This window comes from Lissotriton helveticus, chromosome 8 (genome assembly GCF_964261635.1).
Source record: "Lissotriton helveticus chromosome 8, aLisHel1.1, whole genome shotgun sequence".
Lineage (NCBI taxonomy): Eukaryota > Metazoa > Chordata > Amphibia > Caudata > Salamandridae > Lissotriton > Lissotriton helveticus.
Window position 1 is genome coordinate 143683309 of NC_136069.1, and position 20375 is coordinate 143703683.

The following is a 20375-nucleotide window of genomic DNA, read 5'->3' on the forward strand; positions in this document are numbered from 1 at the left end:
CATAAGGTGTCCTCTGAAGTGCCAGACCAACTTTTGGACACTGAGAGTGAGGATGAGATGGTCCAGAATACTTTTGGACAAGCTACTAGTCCATCGGAGTTGCATATTAAACTTCAAGAGGAGGATTGTGATGATTCTCAATCTCCTGTTAATGTATCAACACCAGTGAGTAACCCTGTTGCCCAAGTGCCTATGGCTTTGCTATCCAACTTACAATTTATGCTGGACGATTACTATAGGAGGTTTCCACCTTCAGAATCAGCAGCTTTTGGACCGGCAACTCCAACTTCGGAAGCACCTTCAACCGTGCTCCCACCGGTGTGTCCGCCTTCACACCTGCAACCACCTCATGAAGGGGATCTGCAATCTTCGGAAGATGAAGACCAACGGGAAGAAGGAGAAGTGGATGATTTATCAGAGTGGGATGACTATCAGGTACAGTCTCCTTCAACATCTCCTCAGACTGCGTCGGCCTCCCCTCCGGTGGATGTTGCGAGTTTTCACTTATTGATGGAACGTGCAACCGAACGTTTTCATATAAAGATGGAACAAACGCAACAAGAATGTTTCTTATACGATTTCAAAGATCAGCCCAGACGACAAATAAAAACAATACCCATTGTGGATTTCATCTGGAAGGAAGGTATTAAGGTGATGTCAACGCCGGCTTCCATTACTCCGGTCTTGCCACGCATTGATAAAAAGTATAAAGCTCCCGAAAAGACGCCTGCATGTCTAATTGGAGAGGCAAGACTTGACTCAGTAGTTGTTCAGGCGGCTCAGAAGAGAGCCAGAAATCCGTCCTCGGCAATTACGGCGCCGCCGGATAGGAATGGCAGACGCCTAGACTCAATTGGAAAACGCGTTTCCACCATGGCTGCAACGACGGTTCGTGCTGCCAATGCATTGGCAATCTTAGGTCGGTACGACCGCCAAATGTGGTCTGACATCGCACCATTTATCTATCTCATCCCTGAGCAATCCAAGGCTGAAGCACTCCAAATTCTTCAAGAAGGTCAAAGGATCTCTGAAGAGATTATCGATTCAGCTGTAGATGTCGCATCTACGGGATTTCGTCAATTGGCAGGAGCTGCTGTTCTGCGTCGACAGGGATGGTTACGTTCCACTTCTTTCAGGCAAGAAGTCCAAAACAGAGTCTTAGACATGCCATTTGATGGCGAATATTTATTCGGCCCCAAAGTGGAGGAAGCTTTACAAACAATAAAAAAGGATACTGAAACAGCCAGATCCTTGGGCACTCTACAATTCCACAAGCCGCCCTTTCGAGGAGCGAGAGGGCGAGGAACGTCCTTCAATAGAGGTGGATACCAACAACAACAACAACAATCCACATACTGACAAGGTAACCAGCGCTATCAGACACAGCGCTACCAGTCTTATGGGCAGAAAAGATCACAATACACCCCAAACAGGGGTAAGACTAATTACCGCGGCAAAGACAAGCGACAATGAAACTTTCCACCTGCCACCACCATCTTTCCCCCCTCACAAAAGACTTGGCGGAAGAATATCGAAATTTTACTCCAACTGGCAGTCTATAACAACAGACAAATGGGTCCTGGATATTGTGGCCAGGGGCCATTCCCTGGAATTCAAAAAATTCCCTCCAAATGTACCGCCAAAAGGACCGCCTCCAGCTCACCTGAAGGAGCTTCTTACCCAAATCAAAAAGATGATACAAAAAGGAGCGATCGAGAGCGTTCCTCAGAGGATGAGAGGATTAGGATTTTACTCCAGGTTCTTCCTGATAAGGAAGAAGAACGGGGAGTGGCGCCCGATACTCGATCTTCGCGCTTTAAACAAATATCTACGGAAATTGACGTTCCGGATGTTATCTCTTCAGGAAATATTGCATCTTCTACAAGCAGGAGATTACATGGTCACTTTAGATCTCCAGGATGCATATTTCCACATCCCCATCCTACCCCGCCACAGGAAATTCCTTCGCTTCAGGGTGGCTGGCAGGGACTACCAGTTCAAGGTCCTTCCTGCGGTCAGCTCCAAGAGTATTTACAAAAGTGTTAGCTCCAGTGGCTGCGCACCTCCGGCTGGAGGGAATACAAATTTTCCCATATCTGGACGACTGCCTTATAAAGGCCTGTTCTCACGAAACCGTTCAACGTCACCTTCAACAGTGTCTGCACCTGTTTCAATCTCTAGGCCTGACAATCAATTTCAACAAGTCCCAAATGCAATCGTCTCAAAGAAGAGCATTCTTAGGTGCGATTTTGGATACTCAAAGACTCAAAGCTTTCGTCTCCAAGGAGAGACAAATGAAAATAAGTCGGCTAGCACAAAATCTCATGCAAAGAAAGTCAGTTTCTGTCCGACTGTACAAGTCTTTTCTAGGGATGGCATCGGCTTGTATTCCATTACTTCCAAATTGCCGTCTTCAAATGAGGCTGCTTCAGGAGGAACTAACCTTGCAGTGGCAGCAGGTTTCGGGCACTTTCGAGGACCTCATTCAAATCACACCACTCATGAAGAAGTCTCTTCTTTGGTGGACACAGAGGTGTCATCTGAGTCAGGGTTGTGCATTCCTTCAAGAAGCACCAAGTCTAACCATCACTACGGATGCATCCCTCGAGGGCTGGGGGGCTCATCTACAAGGCCTCACGATCAGCGGCAAATGGACTGCGCAACAGAAACTGTGGCACATCAACTGTTTAGAACTCAGAGCCATTTTTCTGGCACTCAAGGCGTTTTGTGCCATCATTCAGGACACCAATGTGTTGATACGTACAGACAACACCACAAGTATGCACTACGTCAACAAGCAGGGGGGAACTCGATCGCTTCTCCTGTCTCAAGAGGCGCAGGAATTATGGACATGGGCTCTTCACCACAATGTACATTTGCAAGCAGTGCATGTTCCGGGGACAGAAAACGTCCTAGCGGACGCACTCAGCAGAACAACAATCACCACCCACGAATGGGAGCTTCACCAGGAGACAGTGGAACACATATTTCACCAATGGGGTTGGCCAGACCTAGATCTATTTGCGACAAGTACCAACAGCAAATGCCAGAGCTTCGCGAGCTGGCACCCCCACAAGTATTCTCTGGGGAACGCGTTCTCCATCAATTGGTCTCTGACATTTGCGTACGCTTTCCCACCGATTCCTCTAGTCCCCAAGGTTCTGCGGAAGATGAAGAAGGAACCTTGCCGACTCATCCTGATTGCGCCCAGGTGGCCGCGCCAGTATTGGTTTACAGAACTCCTCCTCCTGTCGGAGAGCAAACCAATTCCGTTACAACCAATCCCAAACTTGCTCAGCATTCAGGAAGGTCAAGTCTTCCATCCGGACCCAGCATCGCTGAGATTAGCGGCCTGGCTCCTGAACACCATGAGTTTGCACACCTGAACATCCCGGAAGACTGTAAAGAGGTGTTGGCCAAGGCTAGAGCGCCCGCTACCATCAAGACGTACAGTCTGAAATGGAAACGCTTCTGTATCTGGTGCCGTTCAGCAGGGGTTCACCCTTTTTTAGCTAAACCTGAGGAAATTCTTCCTTTTTTCTTGCAGTTAGCACGAACAGGTTTGTCACATGCTACTCTAAAGGTGTTTCTGGCTGCGATATCCAGATATCGACAGGATGGGTCCAATTCTCTGTACTCAGCAAGAATTATCCAACAGTTCTTTAGAGGCCTCTTTAGAATGTTCCCTCCTGTACGCCGTCCGCCTCCTTCGTGGCATCTGAAGGTGGTCCTAGGTCAACTCATGCGTCACCCATTCGAGCCCATCCATAAAGCCGACATGAAGTATCTTTCGTGGAAAGTATCACTACTCTTAGCCTTAACATCCGCCAGGAGAGTTAGTGATATCCAAGCTTTCACGGTGCATCATCCCTTCCTGCAATTCACAAGTGATTCTGTGATACTTCGCACAAATCCTAAATACATTCCGAAAGTACCTTCGGATTTCCATCTGAACGAACCTATTGTTCTTAAGTCGTTCTTTCCAGACCCTCAAACACCTGCGGAAAGAGCTTTACACTCGCTTGACATTAAAAGATGTCTTAAATTCTATCTACAAAGAACATCTACGGTACGCACTTCTGACCAGTTGTTCATTACCTACGGTGCTATTCGTAAGGGGCAGGCAGTTTCAAAACAGACTATTGCAAGATGGATATCTGCTGCCATTGCCTTTTGCCATACACAGGCTGGGAGACCTTTACCATCTGCGCCCCGAGCGCACTCTACAAGAGCGGTCTCCTCATCTACGGCCTTATTTGCTGGAGTCCCTCTTCAGCAGATCTGCAAAGCGGCTACTTGGGCTAGTCGCCATACCTTTACCAGACATTACTGTCTAGAGTCAATCAGCGAGGCTGATACTTCTGTGGGTCGAGCTGTTCTACGGAATCTGTTTCATTAAGGTGAGCCTCTGTTTTCCCACCTCCTTGTTTTTCTGCTGTCAGACGCTTCTTGTGTTATGTTTTCACATATTTCCATGTTTTGCATCATGTTATGCTTTATGCTATATGTGTATTTTCACTTTGCATTGTTATTTGCATTACTAACTGACAATATTGGCGTTATGGGCGTCTGTTCAGCAAGGATATGTACTGCTAGCTTCTCTGATTCAGGCATGTGAATCTATGAAAGACACCCCTAATACTGGAGAAGAACAATAGTTACTTACCTGTAATCTGTGGTTCTCCAGTATTGGTGTCTTTCATAGATTCACATGCAACCCGCCCACCTCCCCTCAGAGGCTTTTTAGGCTATTATGGTTTACCTTCACTCCTTGCGAGAAAATCTGAGAGCCTGAGCCTCTGGGGAGAACATTCTGGTGGGTGCTGGCGCCTGATTGGCTGTAGTTTGGACTATACATAATGACTATGAGAGTCATAGAGGTGGAAGTTTTTTGCCTACTGTAGCATTGGCTGCTTTACTTCCTGGTTCATTTTCTATTAGTATTACTACATATTTATGGCATATTATTGCTTTTTTATGTACCGTGGGACTCCCACTCCGACGACGGGGAATGATTCAGGCATGTGAATCTATGAAAGACACCAATACTGGAGAACCACAGATTACAGGTAAGTAACTATTGTTCTTCTCATCTACTGTGGAAATTGTCTGTTTGAATGGGTGTCTACACACATTTGCAAAGTGACCTTTGCTCCAACACTTCTTACAATTTTTGTCAATAGCTACACACTTGAGATAGTCAGCATTGCGGAAGAGACTACCGCACCTGTAGCAAGATTTAGATTGTTGCCTATTTTTTTGGACAGGTCCACCAGACTTGAATACAGCTGCAACATCAAGATCTTTTCTTGATACAACAGATACACCATCAGGATTACTATCAAACTTTTTACCTAATTCACGCATGCAATGTTGAGATTGTTCAACTACCTTAGTCATCTCAATAGCATCTTTTAGTGAAGGATTTTTTGCAGCCCTGAGTCGTTCCTGAGTTTTTTTTACACATGCAGTGAACAATCAATTGATCACAAACTAATTTGTCTGACATTGCTCCAAATTTACATTTTAAAGAAAGTTCTCTAAGTTTAGGCACAAAGTTATCATTGGATTGGTTCTCCTCCTGATGATGAGTGTAAAACTTGTACAATGTTAATCTCTTTAGCAAATCTGCACTCTAAACGCTGTTTTGCTTCAACATATACATCTTCAATGGGATCACTATTGGGTAAGGTGGCTGTAGGTAAGTATTAGAAGATGCGTCGATCTTCCTTGCCTAAATTATTCAATAAAAGTGCTTTTTTCCTAGAAGCACTGAACTCAGTACCATCCAGAGCCTCCAAAGAGTTTTCAAAGATGAATAACCAATCATCCCACTCAATAGCAAGTGGACCAGAAGAAGATAAAAAAAGAGGAGGGGAGATGATTGCTGCTTATGTCTGCATAATTTATTTATTTTATTTTATTTTTTTTAAACCTTTATTGAAACACAAAAGCGTACATACAGAGGCCTACAACCGACCCGGCCGGCCTCAAAATCAATGCGCAGCACAAAATTACAATAGAATGGCTCAGCAGTCACTAGAGAAAAACCCGCCAGTGGTCAAAATGACACATATAAAAAGGTGACCGTCGAGCACAGGAGAAATCAGGTTAATTTTAAAGGTTATAAATGAAGAGGAGCAGTTACCATGTGAACCATAATATACGAAGAGGGGGCAAGGAACCCAACAGATGTACAAACCATATCAAAAGTCGCAATCAGAGGATTAGCTAAAAATACGCTAATCATGATAAAATCATATGCAAAGCGAATAAAGGTCAGAAGGCAATGAAATAACATTCAGGGGCCAAATCATCGTGCAACACAGAACAGGGATGTCATAGACTCCAGCAACGAGGCAACAAAAAGCAGGTGCAAAATCAGAATCGTCAGCAGTGTTACAGGATATGAAGGAGTCTAGTTCAAAAATTGGAGAGTCCGAATAAATGCAACGTTACGAAATCATGCACTATGCAATACACATGTAGAAACGACAGCCTTCAATGCAGCGCAGCAATGCAAACATGACAAAAGGATATAAGTCCGAGAGCAGTACATCAAGGCACAGTAACCCACCCACTAAGCGAGTAATATGAACAGGATCACATAACAAAAAAAAAAGGGGGGACACAGATAATCATCCATTCGAGGAATCGAAACCCCGACTACAATCATAAGATCATGAAGAAAGAGTTATTAAAAGAGGAAAGAAAGAAAAGGGAAGAAAAGTGGGCCATAGAGACAAAGAGAAACATGAAACACACCCCACCCCTACCCCCCACCCAGCATGCAGCGGAAGGCCACGGCCCCCCCCCCCCATAGGCACGCCTGTCGCCCCAGAAAACCCGAAAAAGGGAAAATAGGAGGAGGGCCCCCGCTCCGGCCCCAAGTACGCCCCCACCCACCCATCCTGACGAACAAGGAGCCCACCATGATGGAGGGCAAACAACATAGAGTCATCCCGGTCACTCAAAGTCACACCCACAAACTATGTATCAATCCGGCATCAGAGAATCCAATGAAGACGTAAAAAAGTACAAGTTCAGCCCTGTCCAGTCCGGGTCAAGGTAGTAAGGCGCCGCACGATGTAAGGAAGCAGGTTCGATGAGTCCACAGACACGTTCGGAGTCAAAGCAGCAGCAAAGAGACGAAATGAAGGGAAAGAGATCGTGCAACTCCGTAACACACTGGCCGTCGCAAAAACAAAGTAGGGGCGGTCAGGAGATATAAACGCCGAGTGGCAGGTGATAACATCCACAAACATAGAGGCTCGGCTGCAGGTCCCACCAATTCCACAATCAGACTGATCCACGTTCAGGGGTCCCTCAGCGTCAGCACACCAGGGAATTTCGGGCTCCGGATCAGCAAGATGGCCGTCCGCCATTGAACACAGCGCCATTCTCCGCAAATCATCGCCGGGCTGCAAACGACTCCGCAATTCGGAATGCAGCTCTGCGAGGGCCCGCAGGACATCTCGCGTTGTAAGTGCCATCACCCCAGTACCGGTCAGTGCGGTGAGCCGCTCCAGCGAGGAACCCCAGACCCGGGGAAGAAGCAAGCCTCACCAACCGCCAGGAAGGCAAGCGCCGTCCACCACGCAGTTCTCACCAGGCACATACGGGAACAGAAAACACCCACCGCATTGTAAAGCACTCGCCGGGCATAGTCGATTGCTCACTCAGAGCCACACTATGAGTACAGCCATCGGTCGCCGGCAGTGCGTGGAGTGAGGTAGAGTCGTTCCGTGCGGTGGCAAGTGCAGCCGAGTGTGCAAGCAGTGGCATGCGAAGGCGCAAGTCGTTGGCAGGCTATTCTGGGGCGTTGATGCAATCCCAAAGCCGTCACTTCAGGCCGCTACAATCGAAAGTCCCGGGCCGGCTCACCGGGCAAAGATGGCCTCTCGGGGCCGCTGTTGTTCAGCCGCGCATCGGCCGCCACGTCACGCAAGGTCCCGGCCAAATCAGTACCAGGGCCGGAGAGGATGGGGCGATGGATCTCGGCCGTCAGGAGCAGATTCCGAGCCGGAATAACAGCGCCGCACTCCAGAGGTGTTCAGCCGGAGTGAGCCGCGACCGGGATGCAGGATCAGTGCCAGGATGGGGCGAAAGGCGAGGGCGAGTTGCGGAGCCGGGCAGCTATGCGGCCATTTTGGCCGCCGTCTTGGCTCCTCCTCTATGTCTGCATAATTAAAGACACTAAAAGGCTCTGGGTATGAGACAAGTTGGAAGTAGAAAGTATGCTGAAATCACGTAGTAATAACAAATCTGTAGGGAAATAGTACTGAGAAATATAAGTATGGTTACTGATCAGACGCACATACAAGTTGCTCACTGAAGGCATAAAACAGTTTCAAAGACAAGGGGCATAAATACGATGGTGGACGGACAAAGTCCGCCTGCCACCGTAACAGTATGTGGAACCGTCCGCCAGGTGTGCGGTGGTCCCACACCTGCAATAACGGTGCCACCACCGCCGAGGCGGTGGCATCCCCTATTCCCAGCATTGTGGCGAGCGAGGCTCACAGCACTGCCCGTCACAATGCTGGGAATGCATTTTGTGCATTGGCATGCCCAAGGTGACAGGCACCGCCCGGTGCCTGCCACCTTGTCCATGCCAATGTAGGGGGGGGTACCACAGGTATCCCCCAAGTGCACCCCCTACCCCCCAACACCGTGGCTGGCCTGAAACAGGCCCCCAAAAGCAAAGACTGCATGCCTTTCCAGGCTGATCTCCGTCATCACCCTAATATGGATGGCGGTGTCTTGCAGACACTGCCACCATAGTAAACATGTTTTGCGCCCGGTCGACAAGTGGACCGGCGGGAAAGCGGCGGACGGTCTTTCCGTTCGCCGTGGACCCCCCAGCCATCCTATTATGGCGGGGGTCTTTTAGGTATGGATGGTGGGCGAATAGCTCCCGCCGGGCCAGCGGTGGCTGCCGCCGGCCTAGTGGTGCAATCCGCCCGCCATCCTAATGGGTCCCAAAGTGTGTCAATCATTGTTGAACTGATTCACCGTTGTGAGTAAAGAGCTTTGAAATCACAAAGAACTGTAGTCATTGCTCACCACAGCACTCACATTAGGTGAAACTGAAATGGCTCACTGTTGAAACAATGTTAAAACCGCAGTTGTTGCCCACCAGGTTGTGATCTAATTCGTTGTGGCTCACCGTTGAATAAATGCTGTTAGGGGTGTGAGTAACCGAAGAAGTAAAGTCGGCTCGTTTCTCACAGGAATGCCTTGAGCATCGAAGAAATAACCATTGACACTGTGTGTATGAAAACACTCTTCCAAGATGGCTGCCGATGTTTTTCATGATTTCTTAGGGTTGTAGGGCTTGTTCTACTGAAGAAGTGAGGCATACAATGAAGTGAATACAAAGACACCATTCAAGATTGTCTTACATGCTTTCATAAGATTGTGAGGCTTGTACAGTTTTGAGCACGATGACGTGAGCAACGTGCCCGTGCGATGTCTTGGGCAAGTTGTAACTGTTAACTGCCAAGGTACTTGCGCTTCGCCAAGATTGCCCTACCCACGCCAATTTTCTCAAAAAGAAAGGGCTGAATGACCCACCGACAATTGGCGTTTTGTATCAGCAGCTCGTCTTGGACGCCGTGGGAACCCCCGGACTTAATTTCAAGAGATGGCCTTGTGTGCAGGTCCGGAGCCACTTCCCACTGCAGGAGTGCTGGCCAACTTGTCGCTAAATCTTGGAGGATGAAAGGACGACTCTTCAAAGGTGAAGTAGGTAAGTAAAACTTTATTTAAATATAAGTATCTGCCTGTGGTGAAAGTGTGGCTCATCCCTAGCCAGCCAGTCACCAACTGACCGCCCAAGAACTCCATCACCTTAGGTGGAATGTGGAACGCACTAGGCACAGGGTTCCACACTCCTCACGTGAAAGAGAGAACATGTACGCTTTCTCCGTCAAAGGGGTGTACAATGGGTGTTACTCTGGGCATTTCCATGCAACACCCATTGGTTTTTGACACTGCTCCAAGATCGGTAAATCTGATACAGCACCAAAAACGTATTCCTTCCCAGGGGAGGCAAGAGTGGCGCAACAATGTAAAATACTTTTATTTCTCCTCATTTTTTGCTCTTACTATGTGTGCTGCATTTTGCAGCACACATAAAAGGAGCAAAACACCATTGATGACTGTTGTTGTGCAGGAAGGCGTCCCTTCCTGCACAACAATCATCCCTGCAATGCAGGCTCGCTCGCACCATAATGCAAAGGTGCCTGCGTTGGCACTAGGCTATTTTTTTTGCACCCAAAGGAAACACACTGAGATGATGGACGGAGCTCTGAAACCTTTCAGAGACTCACCCTCATTCACAGATCTGGGTTGAATCCATAATCGTTCTTTAGCTCACTTCAATACCCCAGTACGGTCCCAGCTATATGTAAATCAGTCTTTTTTTTTTAAATCTTTTTATTGAATTCAAATAACAAAAAACATAGAAATATAGAAAACAAAACAAAAAACAAGGCAGTACATTACAAATGCGTCAGCTCGGTGCCGGGGGAGGGGGGGTACATTTTCAAATCAAATACCAGAAACATGTGGTGAGATTGGGGAGGGGGGATGAGACCAGGAATAAGCAAGACATCTAGATTCCCATGGAGGAAACATCAGGCCGGGGGGATGACGGGTCAGTGTCCAATTCTGAACGGGGGGGAGTACATATATCACCACGGTATGCGTTCCAATGATTCCAGATTTCCCCCCATTTGCGGGGCGTGCCACGGGAAACATACACTGTCTTTTCCCTAAACATGCACCAGTCCATGTTTTGTTGGCACACCAGAACTGTCGGCGGCCTCTGGGCACCCCATAACTGAGCAATGTCTCTCTTGGCAATCATATTACCCAAGGTCACCCATCGAAGCTGCGCCAGGTCATAATCATTCGGCTCCCAGACATTCAACAGACACCGTCTCGCCTCTGGCATCGATTGCACACCCGTGACCTCACTCATAACTTCGTGCACGCGAGTCCAATAGCGCATCACCATAGGACATTCCCAAATGATATGGAGAAACGTGCCCACCAAACCACAACCACGCCTGCACAGACCATCCACAGAGAATCCCATGCGCACCAGTTGCGGACCAGTCACGTAAACCCTATGAAGAATTTTGAGCTGGACAAACCGGAGGCGCGCCGGGATAGCCACTTCCTTCGGGGAAGAGATCGCAGCCTGCCAATCCTCGTCATCGAGTTCCAGACCGTCCCCAGTCCATACCTCTCGAAGGTTACTCAGTAAGTCGGTTCTGGTATTGATCAATTTTTTGTAAAGGAGCGAGATCGTGCCATCAGGGACATGCCCATCCAGTATCCGATCTTCAAGCGGGGACGCCTCCGGAATATCCGAGCCCAGGGGAAAGACGGACAAAACCGCATGTCGAATTTGCGCATACCGAAAGGATTCTCTATCAGTCAAGTCATACTCCACTTTCAGCTCCTCAAACGTCTTGATTCTACCCTTGATCCACACATCATTCACCCTGCTGATACCGATCACATCCCACTTATCGAAACCCTTCGACTTCCAGAGGGATCCAAGTTTTTCCGACGCATAAAGCGGGGTAGCACGAGTCGGCCTATCAGCCCAGCCCAGGGCCGCTGTAGCGCGATACCACACCCGTACTGCCGTCCTAGTGGGGCACGTGAGAGATTTGCCAACAGATCTCGCGTACAGAGCCCTGTTATAGTCTCCACCGGGTAGCAGCCATCTATCCATCTCAAACGCCGGGTTCGGCAAAGGACCGTAAGTGCCGTGGTTGATGGCCCCCAGCTGAGATGCCCAATAGTAGCGGCGGATGTCCGGGAGCGCAATATCCCCGTCGTACCACGGGAGCGTCAGCTTCGCAAGAGAGATACGAGAACGGCCCCCCCATATCAACTGTCTCTGTAGGCTTTTAATCTCCCGGAAGTAGCGGGCAGGCACAATATCAAGTGTATTTTGCAGCGCATAAAGGAACCGGGGGAGCGACATCATCTTAAACAACGCCGCCCGTCCCAGAGGAGAGAGGGAGCCTACCCCACGCAGTCACCTCAGCACGGAGGCGCTGGAGAGGGGGCAACAAATTGCGTTCATAACGAAGCACAGGGTCCAAGGTGATAAAAATCCCCAAGTACTTAAAGCCCTCCCGCACCACCGAGATAGGACATCCACGAGGCAGGAGAGGAGCCTCACCGTGGAGAACATAGACGCAAGACTTCGACCAGTTAATGACAAGACCGGATTTGTACGGAAAGAAGTCAAGGTGTCAAAAAGGACAATCAACGATTTCCGAGGCGACGTTAGATACCGGAGTATATCCTCTGCGTATAAGGATACGCGATCTTCAAACTCCGGGTTCCATCTAATGCCCCTCAAGGACGGTTCCCATCTCAGCCATGCCGCCAGTGGCTCCAAAGCAAGGGCAAACAAGAGAGGAGACAAGGGGCAGCCCTGGCGCGTTCCCCTTCCGAGAGCAAAGGAGGCCGAGACACGACCGTTTACCACCACTTGGGCTAAGGGGTCAGTGTAGAGCAGTTTCACCCAGGCAATGAAGGTAGGGCCGAAGCCGAATTTAGAGAGAACCGCCCAAAGATATGGCCACTCCAACGTATCAAACGCCATGGTGGCGTCTAGAGACGCCAAGACGGCCAGCTCTCGCAGAGTCGCCGCCCGCGCGAGGACTCCATGCAAGCGCCGGAGATTCAGTGCCGTGTTGCGATGGGGTATGAATCCGGATTGGTCCGGATGAACCAGATCGCTTATGACAGTGACCAAGCGGTTAGCAAGCACTTTGGCCAGGATCTTCGGTTCAGCGTTAATCAAGGATATGGGCCTAAAGGAGGCGCAGCAGTCACGTGGCTTGCCGTCCTTGTGAATCACCACTATGGAAGCCAATCTTTGATCAGGAGGGAGGGAGCCTACCTCCAGTGATTCTAAAAACATCGACCGCAGATACGGTGCTATCACATCTGGACGGAGCTTGTAAAGCTCTATAGGGAGTCCATTAGGGCCCCAGGCCTTCCCCGAGCGCACCGAGCGGATGGCGGTCGCGACCTCATCAACTGTAGGCAGAGCCTCTAGGAGATCCCTTTCAGGGTCGGACAAACGCGGCAGCGAGATATCGCGCAGGAGCAAGTGGGAGTCCTGCTCAGGTCTATCAGATACAGGGGAGTACACTCCCCTGAAATAGTCAGCGAAACATTGAACAATATCAGCAGGGTCGGTGATACTCACGTCATTCACATCCACAATCACAGGGACCACTCGACTCGCACATTCTCTCTTATCCAGCCAAGCGAGCAATTTCCCCGCCTTATCCCCCATATCATACAAACGTCCCTGCTGTTCTCTGCTCATCTCCTTCGCCGCATCTGTCACCATCGCCCTGTACTCGAGTTGTTTTAGACCCAAAAGGTGCAGCCTCTCCGGGGTGACCACAGACTCCAACTCCCCCTCAAGAACAGTAATATCATGCTCAAGTCGGACAACCTCCTCCCGCCTACACCTCTTAACATCGCCAATCAAGGAGAGGGCCTGGCCCCGAATAACAGTTTTATACGCTTCCCACAACATGACAGAGGAGGACACAGAACCCACGTTTTCAGCAAAGTATTGGTCAATCGTTTTAATGAGTTCCTGACCTTGGGATCGCGGAGATACCAGGGGTTTATCGGGGCCACTCTGCCCTCCGACCCCAAGCGAGCGTCCACTACCAACCAAAGTGGGGAATGGCCCGAGATACCCCTAGCTAGATGCTTCACCTCCCTTATGGAGGAGGCCTGGGAGGAGGGCATCAGCACATAGTCAAGTCTCGAAAGACTGCCGTGGGCCCCAGAGTGGAATGTATACTGCAAGCTTACAGGATGAAGCAGGCGCCAGCAGTCGGTGAGCCCTAGAGCCTCCAGGAAGTCCCCCAGCCAGGATTGTGACTTCGCAATTTCACGGGGGGGGGGGAGTAGCGATCACACATCCCCGACACTACAGAGTTGAAATCCCCGCCCACTACAAGTAGACCCTCGGGGACTCCCAAGATCACTCTTCCCAGATCCGCATAGGTAGTAGTCTGGAGACCCGGCGGCACATATACGGAGAGCAGGGTAATAACCCTCCCCTACCAGCGCCCCACAATGGCGGCGTACCGTCCCCTATCATCAAGGATGATGTCGTCAACAGCAAGAGGGAGGGAGTTATGAACCAAAATGCCCACCCCCCTGGAGCCAGAAGTGAAACCTGAGTGCGCCATGAGACGATAGCCACGCCTAGTCATGGCATGGCACGTATTGCCAAGCAAGTGCGTCTCCTGAAGCAAAACCACGTCAGGGGACAAACGTCGCAACAACTGCAACACCACGCCCCGCTTGATCCTATCCCCCAACCCATTAACGTTCCAACACAGTAACTTAAGTCCCCTACCCCATCCCAAAGATCAACCCCATCCCCACCCCACGCGACACTGTACAACAGGAGATCATCGATACTATGCCTTGAAGAAAACAATGAAACGTAAACCACAACCCCCCAACCCCCCAAGAGACCCCGTACAACACACCCCCCACCCCGCACCCCTGCGTAAGACTCAAAAGCCACCCCAACTTGCAGTGTGCCTGTCGCCCTAACATACAACTATTCTACGAGAAGAACCCCAGAGGAGGAAGACTCACCCACCCCCCCACTCACACCCCAGTAAGATGCACAGTAGCAAGCAATAGTGGTATAACACCAGACCACAGCCGAGAGTCAATACGACGGACCGGGAGCCGATTCCGCCCCCTATTCCAGCTCCACCGGTCCGCCCCCCGCTCCACCGGAGTGTCCAGAGTGTGCAGGATGATCTGGTCCCGGAGGCAGCGTGTCCAGCCAGTCACTTGCCGCCCCTGGATGATCAAAGAAAAATGTGCGTTCATTGTACACCACACGTAGCCAGGCCGGGAAAAGCATAGCATATTTCTTGTCTCTAGTCCTCAGCCTCTTTTTCACCCCCTGGAACCCTAGTCGCTGTTACTGAACCTGCTGGGTAAAGTCCGGATAGAAGCTGACAGTAGTGTTCTCATAAGCCGTAGGACCAGAGAGGTGTGACGCTTGCAGGATCGCATCCCTGTCCCGAAAGTTAAAGATACGAGCAATGATGGGACGCGGAGTGGCTCCCTGCTTAGGCGGGCCACCCGGGATCCTGTGTGCACGTTCTACAGCAAAAAACTTGCTGAGGCCCTTGGGTGCCAGGTGATTCAGGACCAGATCTTCCACCAGCAGGTCCACCGAGGATGCTTCCGATGTCTCCGGGACACCAACCAAACGGACGTTGTTCCGTCTCGCTCGGCCCTCAAAATCGTCCAAGCGTCGAGTGAGATAGTCACGGGCGGCGCGCAAATTACCGTCCTCTGCCTGCAAATCGGCGACGTCAGTAACAAGGCTAGACGTCTTTAGATCGAGGGATTTGACCATTTCATTGGTTTTCGCAAGATCAGCCCTGATCAGGGTAACGTCGATAGCGACCGTATCCAACTTGTGGGCCAGGGCATCATACTGTTGACCCAGTGTGGCCTTCATCCCGGCAATGGCGCCCATGACGTCCCTCAACAACAGATCTTCGTCCATCGGGGATTCTTCTCCAACGTTGGCCGGGGATTTAGTCGATCCGCCCGGAGAGCCCTTAGCGAGGGTATACCTGTCCATGACATTTGATTGCACGGAGCCCCCTTGCATTGCCGGTCTGGTCTTGCGTTTCTCACCCTCAGGCTTGGCGGCCATCTTAGTTCGTGCGCCCCGAAGGGTAGTTTGAGACCTAGTAAAAATGGCTAGACTCGATGCGCCCGCTGCAATGTGGAAAATAAGATGGGGACCTATCACCAGGTGAAGAGTAACAGGAGGCTGAATCACCAGTTGTTGAGGCGCGGGTAGGTCGAAAGCAGCAAGCCAGGGCGAGCGAGACAAAGTCAGATAGGTCTAAGCCCAAGAAACGAAACTGAAAGTAGACGACCGGGCAAGGGAGGGTCGCATGATCCGTTGTTATTCAATTACTGTCCGGCTGGCAGAGAAACCGAACCCGGGGCAGCACCATGGAGCAGGCCGGAAAAGTTCGAGAGTCCATATCTTCGGCTCCCGAAGTCCGAATCGAAGTCCGAAAACGGATAAACGATCAGCAGGGCCGTGCCAATAATAACCGGTCCTCTAAGTCAGGATAGGGTACAGGATAGTCGGTGGAGGTGGCGAAGGTCCGGGAGCCCTGAGCTCACGCGGACATCTTGGGTGCGCGCTAAGCTCCTCCTCTGTAAATCAGTCTTGACCCTGTGCCTCATGGGAACAGTCCAGCCCGAACTGCAAGCCAGGTCTTCCCTGGACCGGAAACAAGCATCATGAGACTGGTTTCAGGGTAACACCCCATATCAGCCAGGCTAGCTTGAATACAGATGCTCAATGAGCAAGGGACCCACGTCAGGGCATACCCTACCAATTTAGGGCGTACAAAGCAAATACAAGGAGATGATGGACCGGCGCAGGAGTGAGTACAAGATTGTGCTGTATTGTTGTAAATACCGTGCATTCCTGCACTTAGAAAATAAAACAACTGCCCTTACTTTGCTGCGTTACCTGAAACGTTAGTAACTCCAGGGTCAAGTGTTTGTATGCCAACCTTTATTTCACACTAGGGTCTTAACTCTGGCTCCCCAACCTATCTAAACCAAAAACTGAACATCGAGGTGGCCAACGAGAAGTGCCTTGCTCGAAATCAATTCATTCCAAAAACATCAAAGGTATAGGAGAAATCCATCTTCCGGTGCGCTCCTAGAGTCATAAGACAGAATGCTGTTTTATGACTCACTTAAATAGTAATTAGGAGTCCTTTAGCTCATCTCCACCCCTCAATTTAAGAGCATGTACCAGGACAAAAACCTCTATTCTGGAAAGCCTAGACTCTCCAACAAATGCCTTCGGAATTTTCACTTTATGTATATCGGGCCTCATTTATGAGGCTATGCGTCACTTTTACGCCGCTGGTGCGTCACTTTTTGTGACGCACCAGTGGCGTAAAAAATGCACCTTGTTGCGCCATATTTACAAAGTGACGCATCTAGGTAGATGCGTCACTTTGTAAAGCCCTGCGTCACATTATACCTGCGCCAGGTATAATGTATGCAAGGGGGCGTATTGACGCAAGAAAGGGTCATAGAAGTGACGCAGTGAAATCTATGTGATTTCACTGCGCCACTTCTAGGACACAAATGTGTCAATTTCTTACGCCTGTCTCACAGCAGGCGTAAGACTGACGCAGGCCCTTTCACATGGGGCTTGCCCCATGTGAAAGGATACATTGCTGGAGTTGGGTCACTTTTGTGACACACTCCAGCAATGCGCCACTTTTGCGCCATACAGATACGTCAGAAATACTGATGTATCTGTGACTCCTTATGCAATGATGCGTCATACTGTAAATATGACGCATCATTGGTGGTGCAAGGAGGGCGCAGTGAAAAGTGACGCATCGTTGTTTGCACGCAGCGATGCGTCACTTTTCCTAAATGAGGCCCATCGTGTTTAAGGTACGGTACCGTGTTTTCTACTTATGTGGCTGTATTAGATAGTGCTGACTCACATTACAGATCCCGATATTATAATTGCCTTATTCAGTTTTGTACTCTTCCGTAATGTGAGCGCTCTCTCTCTTGCCTCTAACTGTTAATTTGGCCTTTCTGTCACCGCTGGGTTTAGTCCACGCTATAAAAAAAACATTCGTATGTGAAGATTGCCTACCTATAAAAGGTAAGGGGCTGGAACCTGTACACTTGTAGCAGCACACAGAACTCGTTGTATCTATTTGTTGACCCCGCCAAAAAGTATTCTCAGGCAGTTTCCCAGCATATCTCTGGGCAGGCAGATTTACAGAGCTAGATTAGTACTCAAGTTCACATACAGGTATTAAAGATACGATGTGCAGTTATATGTGACATGTATGTATGAGATTTAGAACATGGCTACGAATCTCTCTGGTAGATATCAGCTTTCTGGGAGTCACCATTTTGGTACTGTACTGCTGATTTACTACAGCGATTACAGATTAAATGTTACTAACCATCTCGCTCTCCTTTTTCCCACCCTTCTATACTCTCTCTTCTTTTCTCTATATCTTTTGTTTGTCTCTGCCTCTCTCACACTCTTTTTTCTCTCTCTACCGCTCTCATCCGTCCCATTCTCTCCTCACACCCTCTCATTGTCCTCTGCTCTTATCTCGCTCCAATCTCTTCTACCATGTCCTTCATCACAATCTTTTATCTTCCACACACATGGGCTCTCTACCATGTCCTTTTCCCCTCATACTCCACCACAGGCTTGGATGCGAAGGCCATCTCTAAGAGACATGTACGGCGTGACTGGCTAATCATCCCTGATGCAATACTATTTTATACCTATGAATTTATTAACAACATCTCTCCAAAAACTGGGGAAGTCCTTGCAGACATCGCTCAAACTCCAATACTTCTGGAGATAAGGTAGAGTATGTTAAGTCACTCTTCTTTTTTTATATCCATGCATATGAATACTTGTGTATGTGTGGTGGTAATACAAACAAGCACTCTTTGATAGAACCTAGTTCATGGGCGTCAATTCACCAAAATGCCAGGGCAGTGGAAGTGCCATCATACGCCGTTTGACCTTTACTTTGACTCTCACATGTAGCGTCTTCCCCCAGCCTGGGTACTTGTAAACAATTACGCCACCCACGCAGCTTGGTATTACAAGTCTTCATTCATCAGCATGTAATCGTGAACTAAACATTCTATATCATGAATTCTATGACCCACACACTTAAGTCACTGTTCTACAGAGTACGTCAGGAAGCAAAAGGGTCCCTTGATCTCTAACTCAGAAGTCACTACGGGGCATATGTATAAGAAAGTGGTGGTGATCAGGTTAGCTTCTAAATTGCTGCGCTCTGTCACTTTAGAAAGGCGGGTATCCGCCGTATTTACGATAATACGATGCACCCCTGCGTTTCTCTCTGCGCTGGCACTAGATTCACCGCCTAGCACCACTGCAGGCACCCTTGCACCATAGTGGAAAGGTGCCTGCATTGAGGGAATGATTGCTTATGTGCAGAAAGGTGTCCCTACCTGCACATATACAATCCAGAATGATGATTTGTACCTTCTGACGTGTGCTGCATTGTGCAGAACACATATAAGTTGCTAATCGTAATTTTTTTTAAATGATCGTTTATGTGCAGGAAGGAACACCTTCCTGCACAAAAACAATCATTCATGGCAATTTGCTGCTTCTATGTCTGCTGCACAATGCAACACATAAAAAAGAGCAAAAATGAGGAGTAATAAAGCATTTCTCTTCGTTTCGCCATGTTAAGACCAGGTTTTCCCTTGGCTTAATTTTGGTGCTGCCTCCTATTTACACCACTCTTGTAAATAAGGGGCAGTGACAAAATCAATGCGTGTTGTAGGGGAACGCCCACCGCAACACCCATAGCCTGCCCATTTCATGATAAGTGTAGCATGAAAGAGGTGGCTTATTTACAAGGCAGCGTTGAGTCACTTTACGTGGCTTTACACTGCCTTGTAAATAAGGTGAAGAGTTTATCGCCACAGAAACATCACTAAAAGTGATGTTACTGTAGCTATAGGGGCTTGTAAATAATAATAATAATAATAAGCATTTATAAAGTGCTTGGATGCATAACAACGGTGTATGCACCTACATCTCCCCCTTTGTAAAATAAAAAGTGCCATCAATAAATATAGACATAACAACTCTTCAATTGTTGTTTTGGTGCTCGAATCAATAGCCCAGATCTGGTCATGTGAGGCTAAGGAGATATGGTAGAAGGGTCTATGACTGACACTGGTGACAGAGACATCTGTACAGTCATCTGGCGCTCTGGACTCTCAGGTGGATTAGTCTCACTCCTGACATCTAGAGTTGGTGAAGGTCAAGGTAGGTGGTTAAAATGTGAAGAATCTTGCGTAATTGACTTTCGAAAATGGTGAGAAGTCACCATGTGTCCTTTACTGGTTACAACCCTCAGTGGCCGTTGTCAAGGGGTCCAAAGAATTCAATACAAATATTCTCCCATGCATGCTTTGGAGATCAGAAATGTTTAATGGGTGTGACGCTGTCTTAGATGACATAAATGACAGGCCTTTAACTCATTTTCAACTCTTTCTTTCTTCAAGATGGGGGAACCACACTCAGTCCCGTAAAGCTCTTTTGTTATTAACAACCGCACTGAGTCCCTCATGGGCGAGTTCAAAAACTTCTTGTCTCAGACTCTTGGGTATGAGAATTTTCTACCCTCATAAGATGATGCCATCTGGAGTAACTGAAATTGCCTCTTGCACATTTTTGAAATTCTGGT

At 48.9% G+C, this 20375-nt stretch overlaps 1 protein-coding gene across 3 annotated transcripts in view; it reads left to right on the top strand.

Moving 5' to 3' along the window:
- Window positions 1-20375, top strand: part of LOC144772433 (apovitellenin-1-like) — a 44944-nt gene that overhangs the window by 18513 nt on the left and 6056 nt on the right. The window contains exons 3-4 of one of the 3 annotated variants that reach the window (XM_078656750.1): window positions 9600-9751; window positions 18339-18501. In XM_078656750.1, coding sequence (XP_078512876.1) covers window positions 9721-9751; window positions 18339-18501 — 194 coding nt within the window. In that variant the 5' untranslated portion in view covers window positions 9600-9720. The remainder of the gene's footprint in view (window positions 1-9599; window positions 9752-18338; window positions 18502-20375) is intronic. The other 2 variants (XM_078656751.1, XM_078656749.1) reach the window with 2 other exon arrangements.